This window comes from Stomoxys calcitrans, chromosome 2, assembly GCF_963082655.1.
Source record: "Stomoxys calcitrans chromosome 2, idStoCalc2.1, whole genome shotgun sequence".
NCBI classification, from domain to species: domain Eukaryota; kingdom Metazoa; phylum Arthropoda; class Insecta; order Diptera; family Muscidae; genus Stomoxys; species Stomoxys calcitrans.
This window is the reverse complement of record NC_081553.1, coordinates 78238907-78259882: the sequence shown is the minus strand read 5'-3', so window position 1 is coordinate 78259882 and position 20976 is coordinate 78238907. Positions and strand designations below refer to the sequence as shown.

Genomic DNA, 20976 nt, shown 5'->3' with positions numbered 1-20976 from the left:
ACGGACATTGTTACATCCACTTTAAATGTCGTGACGATCAAGAACATGTATACTTTATTGGGTCGCATATCAATATTTTGAAGTGTTACAGAATGACTAGACATTTGACATTATTTACATTTGTTTTAAATCTTTGGATGTCAAAGTGGGTGGAAAAAACATGAGCCGGAAGTCGATTCCACATACGAACGGTTCGGGCGAAATATGAATTCTCTCTATAATGCATTGTGAGGTCCGCTGGCCAATCAATTACAAAGGAGTGTGAGTTCCTGGAATGACATACATCCTTACAACAGGAATAAAAAGACGAATATTAGACGAACACACACCATGAAAGCACCGATAGAACAGCGCCAAACAACCCACATTGCGACGATGATGAAGAAAGAGTTGGATACCCCACTGTCCCCAATCAACGCCATTGCTCTCCTCTGTATACGGTCCAGTAGCTCCAGGGATGATTTTGAAGCTCCAGCCCATACATGTGTGTTGTACACCATTTTCGGTCTTATGAAAGTGGTGTAGATGTAAAGAAGATCAGACGGAGTGAAGTAATTCTTACACCGTTTAAGGAAGCCTAAACACTTGAATGCTTATTTCGATACTTCAAATACATGTTTAGCCCAACGGACATCACTTTGTATTTTCATGCCCAGAACATGAAGAGCTTCTGATTGCTCAACATCCACACCGTTGATAGACAAAGATGATCGTAATGGGTCAGCGAGTCGTTTGTGTGACAACAAGCAGCACTGTTGCATTAAAATCTACTCGATTCATTCTACTCCACTCAGAAATGGCCAACAAATCCTGGCAGAGTGTATCGTCCAAGACCCACCTCTTGTCCGGCCTATGGTCGAATGAGTACGAATGACAGAGATTACTGTCATCCGCAAATGAGTAGATCGGATTCGATGTCTGTTGATGAAAACAAGAAAAAGAGAACGAGAAAGAACAGAGCTCTGGGGTGCACCTGCGGGTAATTTATGCCCATTGGATGAGAACCCATCTATAGCGGCTCGAATAGTGCGATCTCGGAGAAAGCCCGAAATAAATCGAACGAAGCTATTACGGGCGGATCGGTCTATGTGGCAGTTATATCCAAATATTGATCGATCTGGGCCAAATTGAAGAGGGGTGTCGAAGGCCCTAACACAACTCACTGTCCCAAATTTCAGCAAAATCGGATAATAAATGTGGCTTTTATGGGCCTAAGACCTTAAATCGGCGGATCGGTCTATATAGGGCTATATCAAGATATAGTCCGATATAGCCCATCTTCGATTTTAACCTGCTAATGGATAAAAAAAGAATCTGTGCAAAGTTTCAGCTCAATATCTGTATTTCTAAAGACTGTAGCGTGATTTCAACGGGCAGACGGACAGAGGGACGGACAGACAAATCGTCTAAGATTTTTACGACGATCAATAATATATATACTTTATAGGGTCGGAAATGAATATTTCAATGTGTTGCAAACGGAATGACAAAATAAATATACCCCCATCCTTCGGTGGTGGGTATAAAAATGTACTTTCAATTCAACTTTCAACAGATGTACAGAAGCATTTGCACCATGGAAGTAGTGTAATTGTCGCAGAAAAAAATCTGTCATTGCACGAAAACACATGCATTGGGCGAAAGTACAGCTAATAGATAGGGTTGTCAAGCGTGGTTAACGTAGTAATTGTACCATAGAGGTGCTTTCGCAATAAATATGATTCAAGTACAAAATACCAACGCACGGTTCTTGAAGCCATCACACTTAACATGATTGAAAAGTCTTCTAACCAAAGACGAAACAAGTCTCAGAGTGGTTGGTGTGTGTTGCTATCTCTGGCTTCCCTTTTACATTTGCACAGAAAATCTCCGATCATTGAGCTTGTCTCGAAAGAGAAACAAACAAAAAATTGTGAAGTTTCGCCCTAACAGGCAAAAAACTTGAAAATAAAAAAATTTACTTTCATTTATGAAGAAAAATAGTAAAAGAATATTAGTTTAAAGTTTGGAAATCTGAGAACAAAACATCCGTTTGCTACACGTAGAGGTGGAAAGCAACTCCTGGATATAATCAATGGTGTAGGACATCCTTATTGAAGTACAATTTGTTAGAAGAATTTTTGAAAGGACTCGAGCTGAGCTGAGGCGTTAAAAATTTTAAAATCTAAGTGTAACTCAGACAATTCAATTTCGTAACTCGTTTTCAAAGTTTATTTTGCAACAACAATAACCCTTTTATGAATTCACTTATCTCACTCGCTTGCTTACTTATTAATCACAGCTATTTGAACTTCCGTTTGCTACTGTATACGAAATGTAATAATATCCATATCGTAGAAAAAAACTATCAATTTATGACAGACAGATACAGTTAATTTTTCATACAAAACCCCCCAAAAATAATAAATATTTGTATATATGTCAAATTATATTAAGAACAGAACAAACCACAGAAAACATAATCAAAAACAAAGAAAAAGTAAAAGTAAAACACTAAACAGATACTCTTCGCCTCTGTAGGCCCTCCCAGCCCGCCCTGTAGACGCTCTGTCAAGCAATGGCAACTCAGCTAATCTAGGCAGCTGTCTCAACTCAAATGCAACATGACGCCTACTCATCAGAAAGTGTAACATTAAATAAATTAACCCAACATTTCAAGAGTGGGTGGTTATGTTGGGCCATCCATCTAATGTTTCCAACTCCTCCCATGATTTCCTGGAAAATCCCCAAATAAAACCACCCCACACTCCCCCCTTCCCAAAAAAGGGCATCCCGGCAAAATATACTTCATGATGTTTGTCGTTGACAGGATATGCCAGCAAAGCCACCCCCTTTAAAGCACTAATGCCAAAGCAAAACCATTGATCCTTTATAGTGTTGCTGCTTATGTTGACCATCAGCTAAACATCAAGTTTGCGTTGGGGAGGCTTTATTTGCTTACGCTTAACGTTGGCCCCACCAATAAAAACAAAAAAAGTGAAAAAACAAAACAAAAATACCCATTTATTTCTATTTTTCATATAACACCAAAAGAAGTTGGCAGTGGAATGAATTGAGGGCCAGAGTTGCCACATGAAAAGTAAAATATAATAAAAAAAATAAAATAAAATAAAATAAAATGCAACAAGGCATTAAGTTCAGCCGGGCCGAACTTTGGATACCCACCACCTCGGGCATATATGTAAACCGCATTTTGTCATAGTCCGGTGATAAATGCATTATTTATGCACGAAGAGCAGCTATATCGAAATATGGCCGGATTTGGAATAAATTTAGCACGGACATTGAGTGGTCTAATAAATACAAGTGATGGTTCAATTTTGGTTCAATATTGTTTTCTTTTTCTTTTTGGCAACTATATCCAAATATAGACCGATCTAAACCATAAAGGACATGAATGTCGAAAAGCCTAACATAAGTCACTATGTCAAATTTCAGCAAAATCGGGTAATAAATGCGCCTTTTAAGGGGCCAAGACCTTAAATCGACAGATCGGTCTATATGGGAGCTATGATCAAATCTTGACCGATCTGAGCCGAATTGAAGGAGGATGTCGAGTGGCCTAACAAAACTCATTGTCTCAAATTTCAGCAAAATCTGATAAAAAAATGTGGCTTTTTAAAGCCTAAGACCTCAAATCGGCCGATCGGTCTATATGGGGGCTATTTCAAGATATACTCGTAGACCGATATAGCCCATATTCGAACTTTACTTGCAAATGGCCAAAAAAAGAACATGTGCAAAGTTTCAGCTCAATATTTTCATTTTTTAGGACTGTAGCGTGATTTCAACATACAGATAGACAGACGGACGGATGGACACACGAGGACGAACATGGCTAGATCGTTTTAGATTCTTACGACGATCAAGAATATATACAGTTTTAATGACCGGAAATGGATATTTCGATACTAACATCGTCCTTCCGTTTGTAACTCATCGAAGTAATGATCTGAGACACAACAAGTAAAGGCATGCTAAGTTCGGCCGAGCCGAATCTTATATACCCTCCACCATGGATCGCATTTTTCAAGTTCTTTGAATGATTTTTTCAAATACATATAAGCTATATCAAGTTTTTGACCGATATGGACCGTACTTGTCATAGCGTACCAGTCGTATAAAAATATTGGGTTGCCCAAAAATATACTTTTTTTACACTTTTTTCTAAAGCAACCTAAAAGTAACAGTTGATAACTGACAGAAAAAAGAATGCAATTACAGAGTCACAAGCTGTGAAAAAATTTGTCAACGCCGACTATATGAAAAATCCGCAATTACTTTTTGGGCAACCCAATATCACCAAAATATCCAGAAAATCAAATTGGGAGATCGGTTAATATGACAGCTATATCAGGTTAAGAGCCGATTTAGACCATACTTGGCACAGTTGTTGGAAGCCATACCAAACCCATTTATAATCTAAATTTTAAACAGCGAGTTATTTTACATCCTTTCGCATCCTTGCCACTTTGGGTTCAGATCAAACCGTTTTTAAACAAGTAAAAGCGTGCTGAGTTCGGCCGGGCCGAATCTTGGGACCCCCCTACCATGGATTCTGCTAAAAATTTATGCAAAATAAATTTAGTTGAAGGGCATAATTTGATTCTACATAACAAACTTCTGTCAAACCAGCAAAAATTAAAGCTACTAGAAATCGGGAGACCGGTTTACATGGGAGCTATATCAGGTTATAGGCTGATTTGGAGCGTACTTGACACAGTTGTTGAAAGTCGTAACGAAACACTACATTCTCCATTTCAGCCAAATTGGACAAAAATCAGGCCTTCCAGGACTCGAGAAGTCAAATCGGGAGATCGGTTCATATGGTAGCTATATCAAGTTAAATACCGATTTTGACCGTACTTGGCACAGTTGTTGAAAGTCGCAACGAAATACTACATTCTCAATTTCAGCCAAATAGGACAAAAATTGGGCTTTCCAGGGTTCAAGAATTCAAATCGGGAGGTCGGTTTATATGGGAGCTATATCAGGTTATAGACCGATTAGGACCTTACTTGGCACAGTTGTTAAAGGTCATAACAAAAAACACATGCTCAATTTCAGCCAGATGGGACAAAAATTGCGGATTGTAGAAGTCAAATAGGGAGATGAGTTTATATGGGAGCTATATCAGGTTATAGACCGATTTGGACCGTACATGGCACAGTTTTTGGAAGTCATAACAGAACACTACATGCAAAATTTGTGCCAAATCGGAGAAAAATTGGGTCTTCGAGGGCTCAAGAAGTCAAATCGGAAGATTGGTTTATATGGGAGCTATATCAGGTTATAGACCTATTTGGATCTTACTTTGCACAGTTAATGAAGGTCATAACAAAGCACACAATCGGACAGAAATTGTGGATTGTAGTCGCTCCAGAAGTCAAATCGGGAGATCAGTTTATATGGAAGCTATATCAGGTTAAATATCGATTTTGACCGTACTTTGTTGAAAGTCGTAACGAAACACTAGATGCAAAATTGCAGCCAAATCGGAGAAAAATTGCGTCTTGTAAGGGTTCAAGAAGTAAAATCAGGAGATCGGTTTATATGGGAGCTATATCAGGTTATAAACCGATTTGGACCATACATGGCAAAGTTGTTGAAAATCATAAAAAACACTATATGCAAAATTGCCAAATCCAAATCCGACTTAATTAAATGTTATGCAGATAAGCCACCGCACCGCAGAGGTTAGCATGTCCCAATAGAACGCTGAATGCCTGGATTCGAATCCTGGCGAGAACATCAATAAATTTTTTCAGTGTTGGCTATCCCATTCTAATGATGGCGATATTTGTGGGATACTTTGCCATGTAAAAACTTCTTTCCAAAGAGGTGTCGCTCTGCGGCACGCTATTCGGGTTCGGCTATAAAAAGTAGGTCCCTTATCATTGAGCTTGTATTCGAATCGAACAGCACTCATTGATATGTAAGAAGTTTGCCCCTGTTCCATAATAAGTAGCGGCGAGATAGCGAGATGAAGATATGTTAGAAGAGAGGGCGAAGCCACCGCAGCGCAAAGGTTAGCACGCCCCCCCTATGACGATGAACGCCTGTGTTCAAATCCTGGCGAGAACATGAGAAAACTTTTTCAGAGGTACTTATCCCCTCCTAATGCTGGCGATATTTGTGAGGAACTTTGCCATGTAAAAACTTTGTTCCAAAATGGTGTCGCTCTGCGGCACGCCGTTCGGATTCAGCTAAAAAAATTAGGCCCCTTGAATCGAACAGCACACAGTGATATGTGGGAACTTTGCCCTTTTCTTTAATCGTTCCTTAATTCATGGGCAAGTATGCAGATAAGCCTATATTTGGATATAACTATGGAAATAGTTGTGGAATTACAACAAGATACTACGGTGGTGTTATCCAAAGTTTGGCACAGTCCAACCTTATACATTTTTACTTGTTTTTATGTGGGATTGATGTTTAAGACTTCCATGTTTAAGGTTGCAAGGACATATTGGGTTGCCCAAGAAGTAATTGCGGATTTTTCATATAGTCGGCGTTGACAAATTTTTTCAACGGCTTATGACTTTGTAATTGCATTCTTTCTTCTGTCAGTTATCAGCTGTTAATTTTAGCTTGCTTTAGAAAATATATATTTGATTAATGTTCATTCTAAGTTTTATTAAAAATGCATTTACTTTCTTTTAAAAAATCCGCAATTACTTTTTGGGCAACCCAATATTTGCTCCAATCGGCCCATCCATGTTGGAGACCAGGCGTTTTTGAATATTGGGGTAGGGGGCCACTTTAGATATCTCAAGCCCCAAGCGTAAGCGATAAAAATTCATCAAAATTAGTTCAGCCGGTATTAATAGCCTGTTTGTCGATATCGAACGGTTGCTTTTCGTTCGTCTGGGCTTTTTTTTTCCAATCTATATTTCTCTCTATAGACGATTTTTAGTATCTATTTTTGATGAGTTATTAGCTCTTTTGATTTTGATGAATCTGTTTATACATCGAAATTCTTCCTTTTATGCTCGAATTGCAGTTCAAACTAACTTTTGAGTGACGCTAAAAATTCACGTCGAGATAGACAAACAGGCTATAAGTCTTTATGGTGCAAGAAAACCAAACAGCCCCATTTAGATTTAGAAAGTTTCACTTATTTAAATATTGATAGAAATTAGTAATTTTTCCACACATGACAATTTAAAAATAAATTTGACAACACTGTTTTACGATGTTAGTATTGAAGGGAATAGTTATATATTGGTGGTGTTGGTAGTGACCATAGTTCAATGTCTTTCGGACCTAATAGCCAAAACAACTAAAAACACCGTCCATAAATATTAAAGGCTTCCTTTTAGTTTCCGGTCAGTGTAGGTCGTCGCAGACGACATCCTTTCACTTTCACTTTCACCCACAAACACCCGCACAAATGACACCCACTAGCCAACACTTGCAAACGGACAACCATCCACCCACCCATGACATAGGGGTGAAATTTGGTGTAGCTGTTGAGTATTCGATTACATTTAATTAAATAAAATTACCCTAACAAAATGTTCATTGTGTACGATTTTTGCCTTTTTTCAGCTTTTTATTTTTGCGAAGGAGGCAGGCTGAGACTGTGTTTATATTTGGTGGCAAACTTGGCAGGTTATGGTTGGGTGAAGAATGTCTAGAGTTATATTATCAGCAGAGCAGAAGAAAATATAAGTTTTGCTTTTGTGAATTATGAGGTATAAGGGTGTGATATAGAAAGGGTGTGACATAGAAAATATTAAAAAATCGTTTTTTTTTTTTTTAATTTCATGTCAAGTTGAGTTGAAAGGTCTCGCTTTCTTCTGCAAGTTTTCATCATTTTGTTATGAAGATAATTGTTTTTGTGAAATGATGGACATTTAGTGTTTGCTTACCAGCTTTGAACTCCCATTTTACCACCTGTTTTCCCTACCTAGAAAGCAAAACTTTCATGACAACCCAATGTATTTGGAGGAAATTTAAGTCTATTGATCAGAAGCCCAGCTAGCAAACCTGATAAATGCTTTCGTTCTTCCTCTCATGACAAGGTTAACCACACTTTTCGTAGTTGCCTCACATAAAAGTAACTTAATAGTTTTACCTTTTGGCAATTTACTAAAAATTCGGTACACCATAAAGGAAGCTTAGTAATCAGATATTTTAGTTTTGTGTTTTCTTTTTAACAATTTGGCATGGTTTCAAGACAACAATGTCATATCTTTGTAACAAAGAACCAAGGAAAAATTGATTTTTCTTGCTTGTGTTAGCCTTATATATTACAGACTGAAAATGTCTCGTTGATTTCTTTTTTGGTTTTTACTTACCGATTGGAAAATCGTCGATATATTGCTGCCAATATTATACATGATATGGCAAAAAGAAGTGCACAAAATAGAGTAAGACCAGCTAGGAAAGGTGACAAAGGCACAGTGAGGCCATTGGAAGCACCTGTAACGAGAAGAAAAGTAAGCGGTTAGCAATGATAGTTGGAAAGATAAAGATGTAAAAAATTTCATAAGTAATAGGTTTTTATATGAGAAATATAATGAAATATTTGTATATGCCTTAACCTTGGAATATTTCACTTCAAAGCAACACCATACCAACGTTCGGTATATGTAGTAAACTAGAATGAATGTCAATGTATAGGTAACTTGCATTATAACAAACATCCTTTTAAAATTTTATGGGCCAGAAAAGAACAATTGAAAACGAGGTTTCTTTTTCTTTGCCAAAGTCTTAGGTATGGCAAACAATAAACGAGTAAGAGGCAGAGTCGCTCACACACTTTCAGTGTTGGGCATAAAGATTCACATCACTTTTGTAGTTTTAACAAGTAAGGAAGGCAAAAGTCTTACGTTGTCGAATATATTGGGTTGCCCAAGAAGTAATTGCGGATTTTTCATATAGTCGGCGTGGATAAATTTTTTCACAGCTTGTGACTCTGTAATTGCATTCTTTCTTCTGTCAGTTATCAGCTGTTACTTTCAGCTTGCTTTAGAAAAAAAGTGTAAAAAAAGTATATTTGATTAAAGTTCATTCTAAGTTTTATTAAAAATGCATTTACTGTCCTTTAAAAAATCCGCAATTACTTTTTGGGCAACCCAATATAATACCCAATAGCGTAAATTGGTTGATATTATTATATGAAAGCTTAATTTTAAGTAGTTAATGATTTAATCGGCAGAGGTGTTCAGTTGGGAAATGAAACACTCGGTACTGGCATTGGATTGGACGTGAATCCAAAATGTAAACCAATTTCTACGAGATTCAATAGGATCATAATAAGATTACCATATGACCCGAATTTCGTTAGGAATGGTTGACAAATGACCATGTTATTACAATAATATTCTAAATCTGACAAAATATCTAAATCTGAACCGATTTCTTTGCCATAGATGTGCTATGGCAAAAATGAACTTCATCTCAACTTGAAATGAAAGCCACAGTAGTGCAGAGGATAGAATGCACGCCTTTGACATTTAATGCTTGGCTGCACTAATTCACATTGAATGTTCATGGTCAAATTTGCAATTTGCAATTTTTGCCCACTTTAAAGATGATGGGAATAAAATTGGTTTCTGTGCTTTGACAACAAAGTAATATCGGCAGGCAGAAATACAGATGGATATGACTATGGGGTATAATATCTTCACAATTCCGTTTGTAACGACTGGAAAAATTTGTGTGCGATTTAACTCTTTGGTGCCATGTCTATCCGTTTGTTTGTTAAAAACTTTCCAACTTTGAAACAGGCAAGGTTAGCCGGTTGAATCTTAGCGCAAATGATTGGTAATTGAACCTATAGAGGCATAGATTCCATATAAACCTATTTGCGTCACTTATGTGGTACCGGGTATTATAACTTAGTGAATTTGTTTGTAACACCCAGAAGGAAGAGAGATAGATCCATTAATAAGTAAACCGATCGATTCAGAATCACTTTCTGTTCAATTTAGCTAATTTCGTCTGTCTGTCCGTCCATCCGTCTTTCTTTCTGTCTGTCCATGTCAATTTGTGTACAAAATACAGCCATGCATTCCGAGAAATCGGAATGCATGGCTGCAATTTCTATCCCAACCGACCTACAGTAATAAGAAGTACAAAATTTCAACCGGCTAGCTTTTTCCTTCGAAAAATAGCGCGCTTTGGACAGACAGACAGACGGATGGACATGGCTAGATCGAGGAGCTTAACACAGCTTACTGTGTCAAATTTCAGCGAAATCAAGCAACAAACGGGCTTTTATTGTCCCAAGAACTTAAATCGGGAGATCGGTACATTTGGCTCCTATATCCACTTATAGTCCGATCTTGACCATATTCGGTACGAGGGTTCCAACGCAACTCATTGTGACTAATTTCAGCAAACTCGGTTTACAAATTCACCATTTATGGGTCTTAAAACTCAAATCGGGAGATCGGTATATATGACAGTTGTATCCAAATTTGGACTGATCTGATCCGTATTGAACAGGGATGTCGAGGAGCCAAACACAACTCGCTTTACTAAGTTTTAGTTTGAAATCGGACAATAAATTGGCCTACTATGTGTCCAAGACCTTAAATCGAGAGATCGGTATATATCAACTATATCCAAATCTGGGTCGAATTAAACAAGGATATCAAGAGGCCTAACACAACTCACTATCCCAAATTTCAGCGAAATCGGACGATAAATGTCCCTTTTATGGGCCCAAGAATCTAAATCCAGAGATCAGTACATATGGCAGCTATATCCAAATCTGGACCGATCAGTTCAGTATTAAACAAAGATGTCGTGAGGCCTACCACAACTCACTACTTAAAATTTCAGCGAAATCGCAAAATAAATGTAGCTTTAAAGGGCCTAAGACCTTACATAGGCAGATCGGTCTATATGGAGGCTATATGCAGATATAATCCGATATAGCCCATCTTCGAACTTAACCTGGCTATGGACAAAAAAAACAACCTGTGCAAAGTTTCAGTCCAGTATTTGTATTTTTAAAACCTGTAAAGTAATTTCAACAGCCAGACGGGCGGATGGAAGGACGGACTGACTTTAGGGTCAACAAGTAAAAGCGTGCTAAGTTTGGAATCTTGGGAACCCACCACCATGGATTCTGCTAAAATATCGGAGTAATATGTGGTTATAGACCGATTTGGACCGTACTTTCAGCCAAATCGGATGTAAATTGGGGCTTCAAGGGTCTCAAGAAGCCAAATCGCGAGATCGGTTTATATGTGAGCTATATCAGGTTCTTAGCAGTTTTGAACCGAACTTGAGACAGTTTTTGGAAGTCATAACAGAACACTATGTGCAAAATTTCAGCCAAATCGGACAAAAATTGCGGCTTGTTAGGGCTTAAGAAGTCAAATCGGGAGACCGGTTTATTTGGGAGCTATATCCAAATCTGAACCAATATGGCCCATTCACTACCTTCAACGACCTACATCAATTAGAAGTATCTGTGCCAAATTTCAAGCGGCTAGTTTTACGCGTTCGACCCCTATTGTGTTATCGACAGACGGACGGACGGACATGGCTATATCGACTCAGGATGTCGAGACGATCAAGAATATATATACTTTATGGGGTATATTTCGAGGTGTTACAAACGGAATGACTAGATTAGTATACCCCCATCCTATGGTGGTGGGTATAAAAATGGATATTTCGATGTGTTGCAAACGGAATTACCGAAGAATGGGTGTATAAAAATGCGAAGATCGAACATACAATTCTCATGAAATTTGAAAATAACGATTATTTTTTGATCAGGCCTCGTTTTTTGGGTAATAAAACCAACGCACAATACAGAAGAATAAGATCTCACCAGCGAGTGAGAGAAGAAATGAAGATAAGCTCTCACGGTCGAGTCACCAGTTCAAGTCTCTAAGGTGCTAAAGGTAGCCCACGAAAGAAAAGAGATGTTCACCTATAATCCTGTATCTTTTCTCGCAGTTGCTGGACTGTGACGAAATAGTTGCTTCGCCATCTCATTGTAACCAGCGACGTCAAAAGCTGACGTTACACCTATTAGCAATCCGAACTCATGCTTCCTCAATCCCACGATAAGTGGATTTCTATGCTCGGCCTCAGGGCCTCAGCCACCATGCAACGTACAGCACCAACCCAGCCCTCATTCACGCAGTAATCGTAGAAGATTCGATGAATCCGTAGCACGAGCTGTGGTACTCAGTAATCTATTCTTGACCATCTCATAGACAGCTTCCGTCCGCGCCACTCCTTAATGGCCCGGGAAGCAGCAGAGTCTGACAGAATTGGCCATGGTTCGAAGAAGTTCTCTTCATCTTCTAACCAGTTTCGACCTCACAAGACCCAATAGCAATGCTTTCAGTGCTGCCTCACTGTTCACGTATATCGTGACAGTTTAACAAGGCTTTCGCTTTCGCATCGACATCGGCTCCACTCGCCAGAAATGCACACTGCACTCGTCCAGAAGCCTATAAGATTTCATGAATTCAAGGAAGACTGCGGTTCCTGTGCCCCAATCCAATTTGGACTCATCCTAGTATACAGATGGTCCCGGAAAGAGCGGGGTTTCCCCAGCCCTGAGATTCCATATCAGGTGAGAACTTTACTCTTAAATTGCTTTATTTGAGAATTATGTAGTGCCTTTGGGGGATTTTTGGCTGCCCTTTAATACTTGATTCCAAATATATCTGTCATATCCAAACTGTATCTCTAGAGTTTCTAGAGAAGAATTTCGAGGTGAAGGGAAACTTTTGAAATGTGGCAGTTATAACATGTAAAAATTTCTCCCCAAAGAGGTGTCGTACGCGGGACGCCGCAAGCTGAAACTATAATAGGACAGCACATGTGAGAAGTTTGCCGCTGTTCTTTAATGGAAGTTTCATTTACATTTGCAGCGACCCTTGGGCCCCAAAATATTGATATAAGTTTCGTTTTTCATAACCATATATATTTTATTTGAGTCCAAACCTGTGCAGATCCCACCCCAAGAAAGTGATACCCCTTTATTACATTCTCTGGCTACGCCTCTGTTTATGGCAATATCATACCTTTTACCTATAGGTTACTGAATTACATTATAACCTCTTTTGGTAGCAATGCATGCATGTGGATAGATATAACCTTTTGGCCAACGAAGAGAAAAAACACAACCAGCATTGACTAACCCAAAAGGATTCCTATAAATTTAGTTATAGGACGGAAACAAAGAATGAACAAATGTACAAAAAAAGGATGAAAAATGCAGGAAACAACTTCAAGAGCATACAAACAACAATAAACAAAAGTCAATTGCATTTAAGGCAAAACAAAAGGAGCGTATGTGTTGTTTCTTTCAAACATTCGTCGTTGTTTTTCCTCTCGTTTTTCATTCCAGGCGGATAGACACATAGATGGCAATTATGGGAATGATGATGATAGTAAAGTTGGTAAGGACTATGGGAATCCTTATGGAAGTTTTGCCCTTTTTTGCCATTGGTAAAGTTGTTAATGTGAATGATGATGATGTTGCATCGCCGTTCCATGCCAAACCAAGCCATGGCATAACATGCGGACTTTTACAACAACAACAATAATAGCAACAACAACTCTAATGGAAAATAAATAGTAGTGTAGAAAAAAACTGAAGAGCCACCACCGCCAACCAACTGCAGAATGCAGGAAAGGAAAATAGACGCATTCGGATAACAAAACAAAAAGTTTGTTGTTATTTTGGAATAGTGCAAGTTTTTCTTCGTTGTGTTTTCAATGCTTTTGGAAGCAAAACTACGTAAACACCGAGAAGAGATAACAAAAGTGAAAAAATCAAACTACAACAAGTTAAAAAGGCTGCCATGGCTGCTGCAGGATCAGCCAGTTTTATTTTAGTTCTCAATAACAAGTGTTTCCTTGAGTAGTTGGTATGGCGTTTTAAGGTACTTTAAAATTGGATAAATTCATTTATTTCTTGGACTAAAGTGGTTATTTTGGGAAAAAATGGGAATTGCAAAAAGAAAGAGCGAAGTGTAAAATAAAAACTATAAGGCATAGAAAGCATATATTTTTGCAATTAGGAGTATCGGACAACGCTTTCTATAACGACACTGAACAAGAGTCTTAAATGGAAGTAATATTCGATGTGCTAGAAGTAGTCACAAAGAAAATCAAACCGAAATAAAGGTTCATTATCTGTTCTTTTGATTAAACATTTTATCTGGTCGAGTCGAGAAGCTCCAGGGCTGTAGTCCAGGGCTGCGGAGTCGAGTTTTTGAGGCCGAAGTCGAAATCGGAATCGGACTTATGAGCCGGAGTCGGAGTTTGATTCGGAGTTGAGCACGTTAGCTCCGACTCCGAACTGTTCTCCAACTCCAGCTAAATACTCCGACATAGACTCCGGCCCGGGGTCGGAGTCGAGGGCTAGACTCCGCAGCAGGGTTGCGTATTGTCCCAATTTGATGTATTAAGATTCCAAAAATACAAATTTTAGGACGAATGCAAGCTCATGATGGAACTGCATTCCAGACCAAAGACATGACCTATATAACTTCAGACTTTAAAACATTTTGGCATAAATCTTCTTAAATTCTAACATAAAAATTGGCAAATCGCGAATTCTGCAATTTTCCCGGGCAGGTGCAATGGCCTTTATTGGAAAACGTGCAGATTTGGATTTGGCATTGTTTGACGAAGAGTCTGTGTGAGTGTGTATGTGTGCTGTTTCATTTCCTCATATGGAAGTAGAAGATACCGCAGTTGGTTGCATCCAAAAAATTCACACACATGAGATTGGATATATTTTTTTTTAAATGAAAACGTGCTTCAATAAAGGAAATGCAGCACTTCTTCGCCTCATGGATGATCCTTTGCCGAAAGTGGTACGAAAGAGGTTGTTGTTTAATCTTGCAATCGATTATTTTTGAAGTAGAATACTTGAAAATAAGACGCTTTATGTCCATAGAAATTGATTTTTAAAGGAAATGTCGTTGAAATTTAAATTTTGTAAAGGTTCATTTTATATCCCCATAGAGAGGTTTTAAAATGAACGCAGAAGATCGAGGCGCTTGGAACGTTATTCTACGTTAGGGTAGTAGAACAAATGTTCAGTCATAGTAAAGTAAGTACAATACTTGCCATTAGCGTTGGTCAGTTGGTTTTGTAAATGGACTATATTGGTCCATTGGTCAGTTGGTTTTGTAAATGGACTATATTGGTCCATTTCCTTATATAGCTCTCATATTAACCGATCTCAAATCTTGATTTGTAAAGCCGCTAGAGGGCGCAATTATTGACTGATTTGGCTGAAATTTTTTACGAAGAGTTTTGTTATGACTTTCAACAACTGTGCCAAGTATGATCCAATGCGGTTCATAACCTGATATAGCTTCTTGAGCCCCTAGAGGGCGCAATTATTATCCGATATGGATAAAAATTTGCATGAAGTATTTTTGTCCACCTCTAACAACTATGCCAAGTAATCTGATATAATTCCCTTATAAACCGATCTCCTGATTATACTTTTTGAGCCTCTAGAGGTTTGCACAACGAGTTCCTCTATGACCTTCAACATACTTCCCAAATATGATCTGAATCGGTCCATAAGCTGATATAGCTTTGACCTCCTGAATTACTATAGGGCGCAATTATGAATTCTGAAATATCTGAATTGGCTGCAATTTTGCACCATGACTTTTTTTTGGTCTCCAACAGCCAAACCAAGTATGGCCCAATCGGTTTAAAACTTGGTATAGCTTCAACGGCATAGCAATTCTTATCCATTATCTTTTGTTTGCCTAAAAAGGCCGAACATAGAATGCTTTTATTTGTTTCTACTGAAATGTAATAAAATCTTGTGAATTTTTAGTTTTAAGCTCTTTATGCCCACCACTAAAGGATGGGGGAATACTAACCTAGTCATTCCGTTTGTAACACCACGAAATATTGATATGCGACCACAAAAGTTATATATATTCTGGATCGTCTTGACATTCTAAGTCGATCTAGCCATATCCGTACGTCCGTCCCTCCTTCTATCGAAATCACGATAGCGGTCGAACGAAAAAAGAATATCCACTTGAAATTTTTCACGCATACTTCGTACTGATATAGGTCATTGGGTATTGAAAAAATATGCAGCCAAATACCGATCTCTTGATTACACTTCTCTTGTTCCCGAAAGCCACCATTGTTATCCGATGTGGCTGAAAGTTTGCATGGACTGCTTGTTATGACATCAACAACTCCGAAAAGTATGGTCCAAATTTCACTTTAACCTGTCATAACTCCCATATAAACCAATTTCCCGATTTGACTTCTTGAGCCCTTGAAAACCGCAACTGTTATGCAATTTGGCTGAATCCATGGTGGTGGGTTCGCAAGTTTCGGCCCGTCCTGACTAAACACATTTTAACTTGTAAGTACTACAACTCATTTGTCAATATTTGAATTGTAGATCTGCATCATCTACTACCACCGTAGACAAGGTGAGCATACACAATCTTCACTTTTCCTCAATAAAGCAGCAACCTTTTTACTGCCCTTTAAACCGAGAACTTATAATTTTTTTTTTTGGGCCAACTTTATTCCATTGAACTTTTTACTCCTCTAAGGAATAATAAGCAGCAAACCCGGCTTGATGCAGTCCACAAATCCACTCAAAGAATTCCATCAATGATGTCACTCCTACTTAGGTTAGTATATGTTGAAAAGAGGGTGCAAATATTAATCCGCCTCATGCCACTATGGACATATACCTAAGACAGTAATCGGCTTGTTGTGCGCTCTATCATCCCTTCTTACATCGCCAATGCTTGGTCCACTCACCCTAACCACGTCTACCTAGGAACTCCCCCAATGTTGTAAACATTTATTTCTTGATTTTGCTGAAATTCGGCACAATAAGCTGAGTTAAGTAGGGTCTTTCATTTATAAATGGTGTATTTAGACCAAACTGTATGAACTAATCTCCCGATTTATGGTCTTGAACTCGTATAAGGTACATAAAACCCAGATTTCGCTGAAACTTGGAACAGTGCGTTGTGTCGACTTCCGTACTGAGTTTGGTTCAGATGGGTTCGTAAATGTTGGATTTTTTACCGGTTTTTGGTGAAATATGGTTATATATATGGTATGTATATCCGAGGTGGTGGGTCCCGGCAGTGTCTTGGGTAATGCCCCAATATTCTAGAAGCGGGTCAGTAAAAGGCTTTAACTGAAATTTCTCGACCCTCTGACCCTTTTCCGAACACCATGATTTTCTGGTCATAGTTCTATGAGAAATGAAAAAAGCAATAGTCGAACGATGGGATATGCAACGTGGACAACCAGAAAACAGTCCAAATTCAGGTGGAGGCCCATTTCATGGGCAGATTAAGGTTGAACGGGTAGCTCACCACAAAGGAGAGTTCACTCGGAGGCCAATATTGCCCCATTGCGACACTTCAAGAAAGAGATGAAAGTGAGAGAAGAAGTATAGAAAAAGTCTGAGTCCAGCGACGAGACAGTAAGACGAAGAAATTTAAGAAGAGGTGGGGAGTCAAGAGAGTTCACTCCGAGACCAATATCGCCCCATTGCGACTCATCGAGAAAGAGATGTAAGTGAGAGAAGAAGTATAGAAAAAGTGTGAGTCCACAGATCAGACCTAGCGACGAGACAGCTAGACGAAGATATGTAAGAAGAGAGTGGAGAGTCAACGCCGCACTGCAGGATTTCATCGCTTTTCCTGTAGAAAGCATCCAGTCTTGTTTATGTATCTGAGAAGACCTCCTAGAGATACGTCTGCAAGTTCACCAAAATTGGAGAAAAATAGCCCCCAAATGATGGAAAACTTGTCACCCAAAGAGCCAGACATGAACGAGACAGGTACTTAATAGTCTCCACCGAGGAGGAGGTGTTCGTCAATACATTTTCTGTAATAATCATGGTGCGGGATGACCTCTTATCAAAGGCAACAGTTGCTTAATCCTCCTTCGGTCGACGAGAGGCCAGTTTCCCACCGCGCCCCCTACTCATCATTGGCCATCCCCTCTACTATGTTTAGTTGATAGAACAAGTAAAAACGTGCTAAGTTCGGCCGGGCCGAATCTTATATACCCTCCACCACGGACCTCATTTATCAAGTTCTTTGAATTACTTTTTCAAATATATATAAGCTATATATAGTAATTAACCGATATGGACCGTATTTGTCATGCCGTACAAGTCATAGACAAATAACACCTCCAACATTTCAGGCAAATTGCGTAATAATTGCTCCCTCAAGAGGCTCAGAAATTCAAATTTGAAGCTCGTTTTATATGGCAGCTATATCAGGTTATGAATCGATTTAGACCATGCTTGGCACAATCATTGGAAGTCATAACGAAGCACCTCACCCAAAATTTTAGTTAAATCGGATAAGAATTGCGACCCCTAGAAGCTCAAGAAGTCTAATCGGGAGATCGGTTTATGTGGCGGCTATATCAGGTTATAAGCAGATTAGGACCATATTTGCCGTAGTTGTTGAAAGTCATATCCAAAATGATATGTGCAAAATTTCAGCCATATAGGATAAGAAATGCGCCCTCTGGAATCTCAAGAAGTCTAATCGGGAGATCGGTTTATATAGCAGCTATATCAGGTTATGGGCTAATTTTTTATTTGTTGGAAGTTATACCAAAAAACCTCATGCAAAATTTCAGCCAAATCGCATCTTGAAGCTCAAGAAGTCAAGACCCAAGATCGGTTTATATGGCAGCTATATCAGGTTATGGACCGATTTGAACCATACTTCGCACAAATGTTGGAAGTGATTCCAAAACACCGCGAGCAAAATTACATTCAATCGGATAAGAATTGCGCCTTCTAAAAGCTCAAGAAGTCAAGACTCAAGATCGGTTTATATGGTATTTGTGCAAAATTTCAAGCACTAGCTTTACTTCTTCGAAAGTTTGCGTGCTTTCGACAGACAGACGGATGGACATGGTTAGATCGACTTAAATATCATGACGACCAAGAATATATATACTTTATGGGGTCTTAGATCAATATTTCGAGGTATTGCAAAAGGAATAGTGTAGTTGGCATACCTCCATCCTATGGTAAAAAAATTGCAAATTTTGCCTATGAACATTCCACTAAGGAACAGGGGCAAACTTCTCACATATCAATAAGTGCAATCCGATTCAAGTTTAAGCTCAATGATAATTGGCCTCCTTTTTATAGCCGAGTCCGAAAGGTGTGACGCAGTGAGACACCTCCATGGAGAGAAGTTTTACATGGCAAAGTACCTCACAAATGTTGCCAGCATTAGGAGGAGAAAACCACCGCTGAAATTTTTTTTCTGATGGTTTCGCCATTCGAACCCAGGCTTTCAGCGTCATAGGTGGACATGCTAACCTCTGCGCTACGGTGGCCTCCCATCCTCCATCCTATGGTGGAGGGTATAAAAATGGCATATGTATAAGACCGGCAACAGGTTGACTCGCCGTGGACAAACATTTTCCAGCACATCAGTCCGCCTTCTCATTGCCACGAACATATGTATCATCATGACCGCGAACCAAAGTTAAGGCCATTTCATGAGACGAGAACGAGTCCGGCATATTCGCCGGTCTTCTCATTTCTACAGGAGGCCACCGTAATGCAGGTTTCGACATGTACGCCTGGCGAGGCGGTTTTCCCTCCTAATGTCAGCGAAATTTTGTGAGGTTCTAAGCCATGTAAAAAATTTCTTCCCAAAAAAGGTGTCGCTTTGCAGCACGCATTATGGACTCGGGTTGGACTCGGTAGGTCCCTTATTATTAAGCTTAAACTAAAATCAGGCAGCAGTCATAGATATGTGAGAAGTTTGCCTCAGTTTCTTAATAGAATGTTCATGGGCAAATTTGGATTTTCATTCGCACAAAAATGCCATCATGTCCAAGCCCAATTTAAGCAGTATTTCATGAGCCATTCCTTGCTTATTCGTTCGCTTTCTATCTCCCACGAATATATCATAATATTTGGGGAACCAAAAATAGCTCCATATCATGAACCGTTAACGAGCGCTTCTCACTCTCACTCCCATTAACATAGTACATGACAGAAACCCAATTTAGCGTCATGTCAAGATAGCGACGTTCATTCAGGAATTCCAAACCTCTACTTAACCATACCGCCATACTCATCTGGGGTATCTTTGTTCTTGTCCGGTTTTTTACACTTTTCACGGTCTGGGAAACCTTAGAGTTGTGGGTTAAAGGGTCCTCTCAAAACCCTCGAAAAGACGGATGGTTCCGAGAGGGGAGCCAAAAATCTTTATTGGATGACGTGAAGTGTAAGAACACTAAGACTCCCTAGGACCACTCCCAACCTATTTTTCTTTCTTAAGCACTGATTGTAACATTTTGAATCAATTCACCTATTTGGCGGGCAAATAATCAAATAATACCTTAATTTTAATAAAAATTCAATTTCTTAAGAAATTTAGACTAAAATCTTTTATTTTTGAAAAATTTCCTGGAAATATAAAAATCGTTTGTCAAACAATGATTTGCATTGAAGTTTTTTAATAAAATTTGAAAATCAAAATTTAATTATCATAGAAAATTTCTTCGAAATTTGGTTTTCTTAGAACTTTAATTTTCGAAGTAAAATTATTTAAAATTAAATTTTTTCTTTGCATGTGCTTTCTTGCAGAAAATGTGAGCAATACAAGTCCTATTTTAAATTACCTATAAAAATTGTTTATCCTTAAAAATTTAAATCGGAAAACTCCCTGTCTGTAGTCTTCTTAAATAAAAAGTGGTAAAAGACGTTGATCAAACGTACAAAAACAGCTGTGCAATATTAATAACAATTACTTAAGGAAGTTTTACACAAGCCACAATGACAAACAACACAACGACAGGAAGGATATGGAAAGAAAAAAAGTGGTTAACAACAACCGGGCGATTGAAGTCAAGCCAAGGACAAGTGGAAGCCAGGACACGATATTATCAATAATCGATAGAATTTATTTACAAATGCAACCATAAATCCCGGCAATAATGTCCTGCTTGCACTTCTTATCCTCTTGTGCA

At 38.7% G+C, this 20976-nt stretch overlaps 1 protein-coding gene across 1 annotated transcript in view; it reads right to left on the bottom strand.

Moving 5' to 3' along the window:
* The window catches only part of LOC106090424 (protein turtle homolog A), a 436959-nt gene that overhangs the window by 19624 nt on the left and 396359 nt on the right, over window positions 1-20976 (bottom strand). The window contains exon 14 of the mRNA XM_059362200.1: window positions 8304-8427. Coding sequence (XP_059218183.1) covers window positions 8304-8427 — 124 coding nt within the window. The remainder of the gene's footprint in view (window positions 1-8303; window positions 8428-20976) is intronic.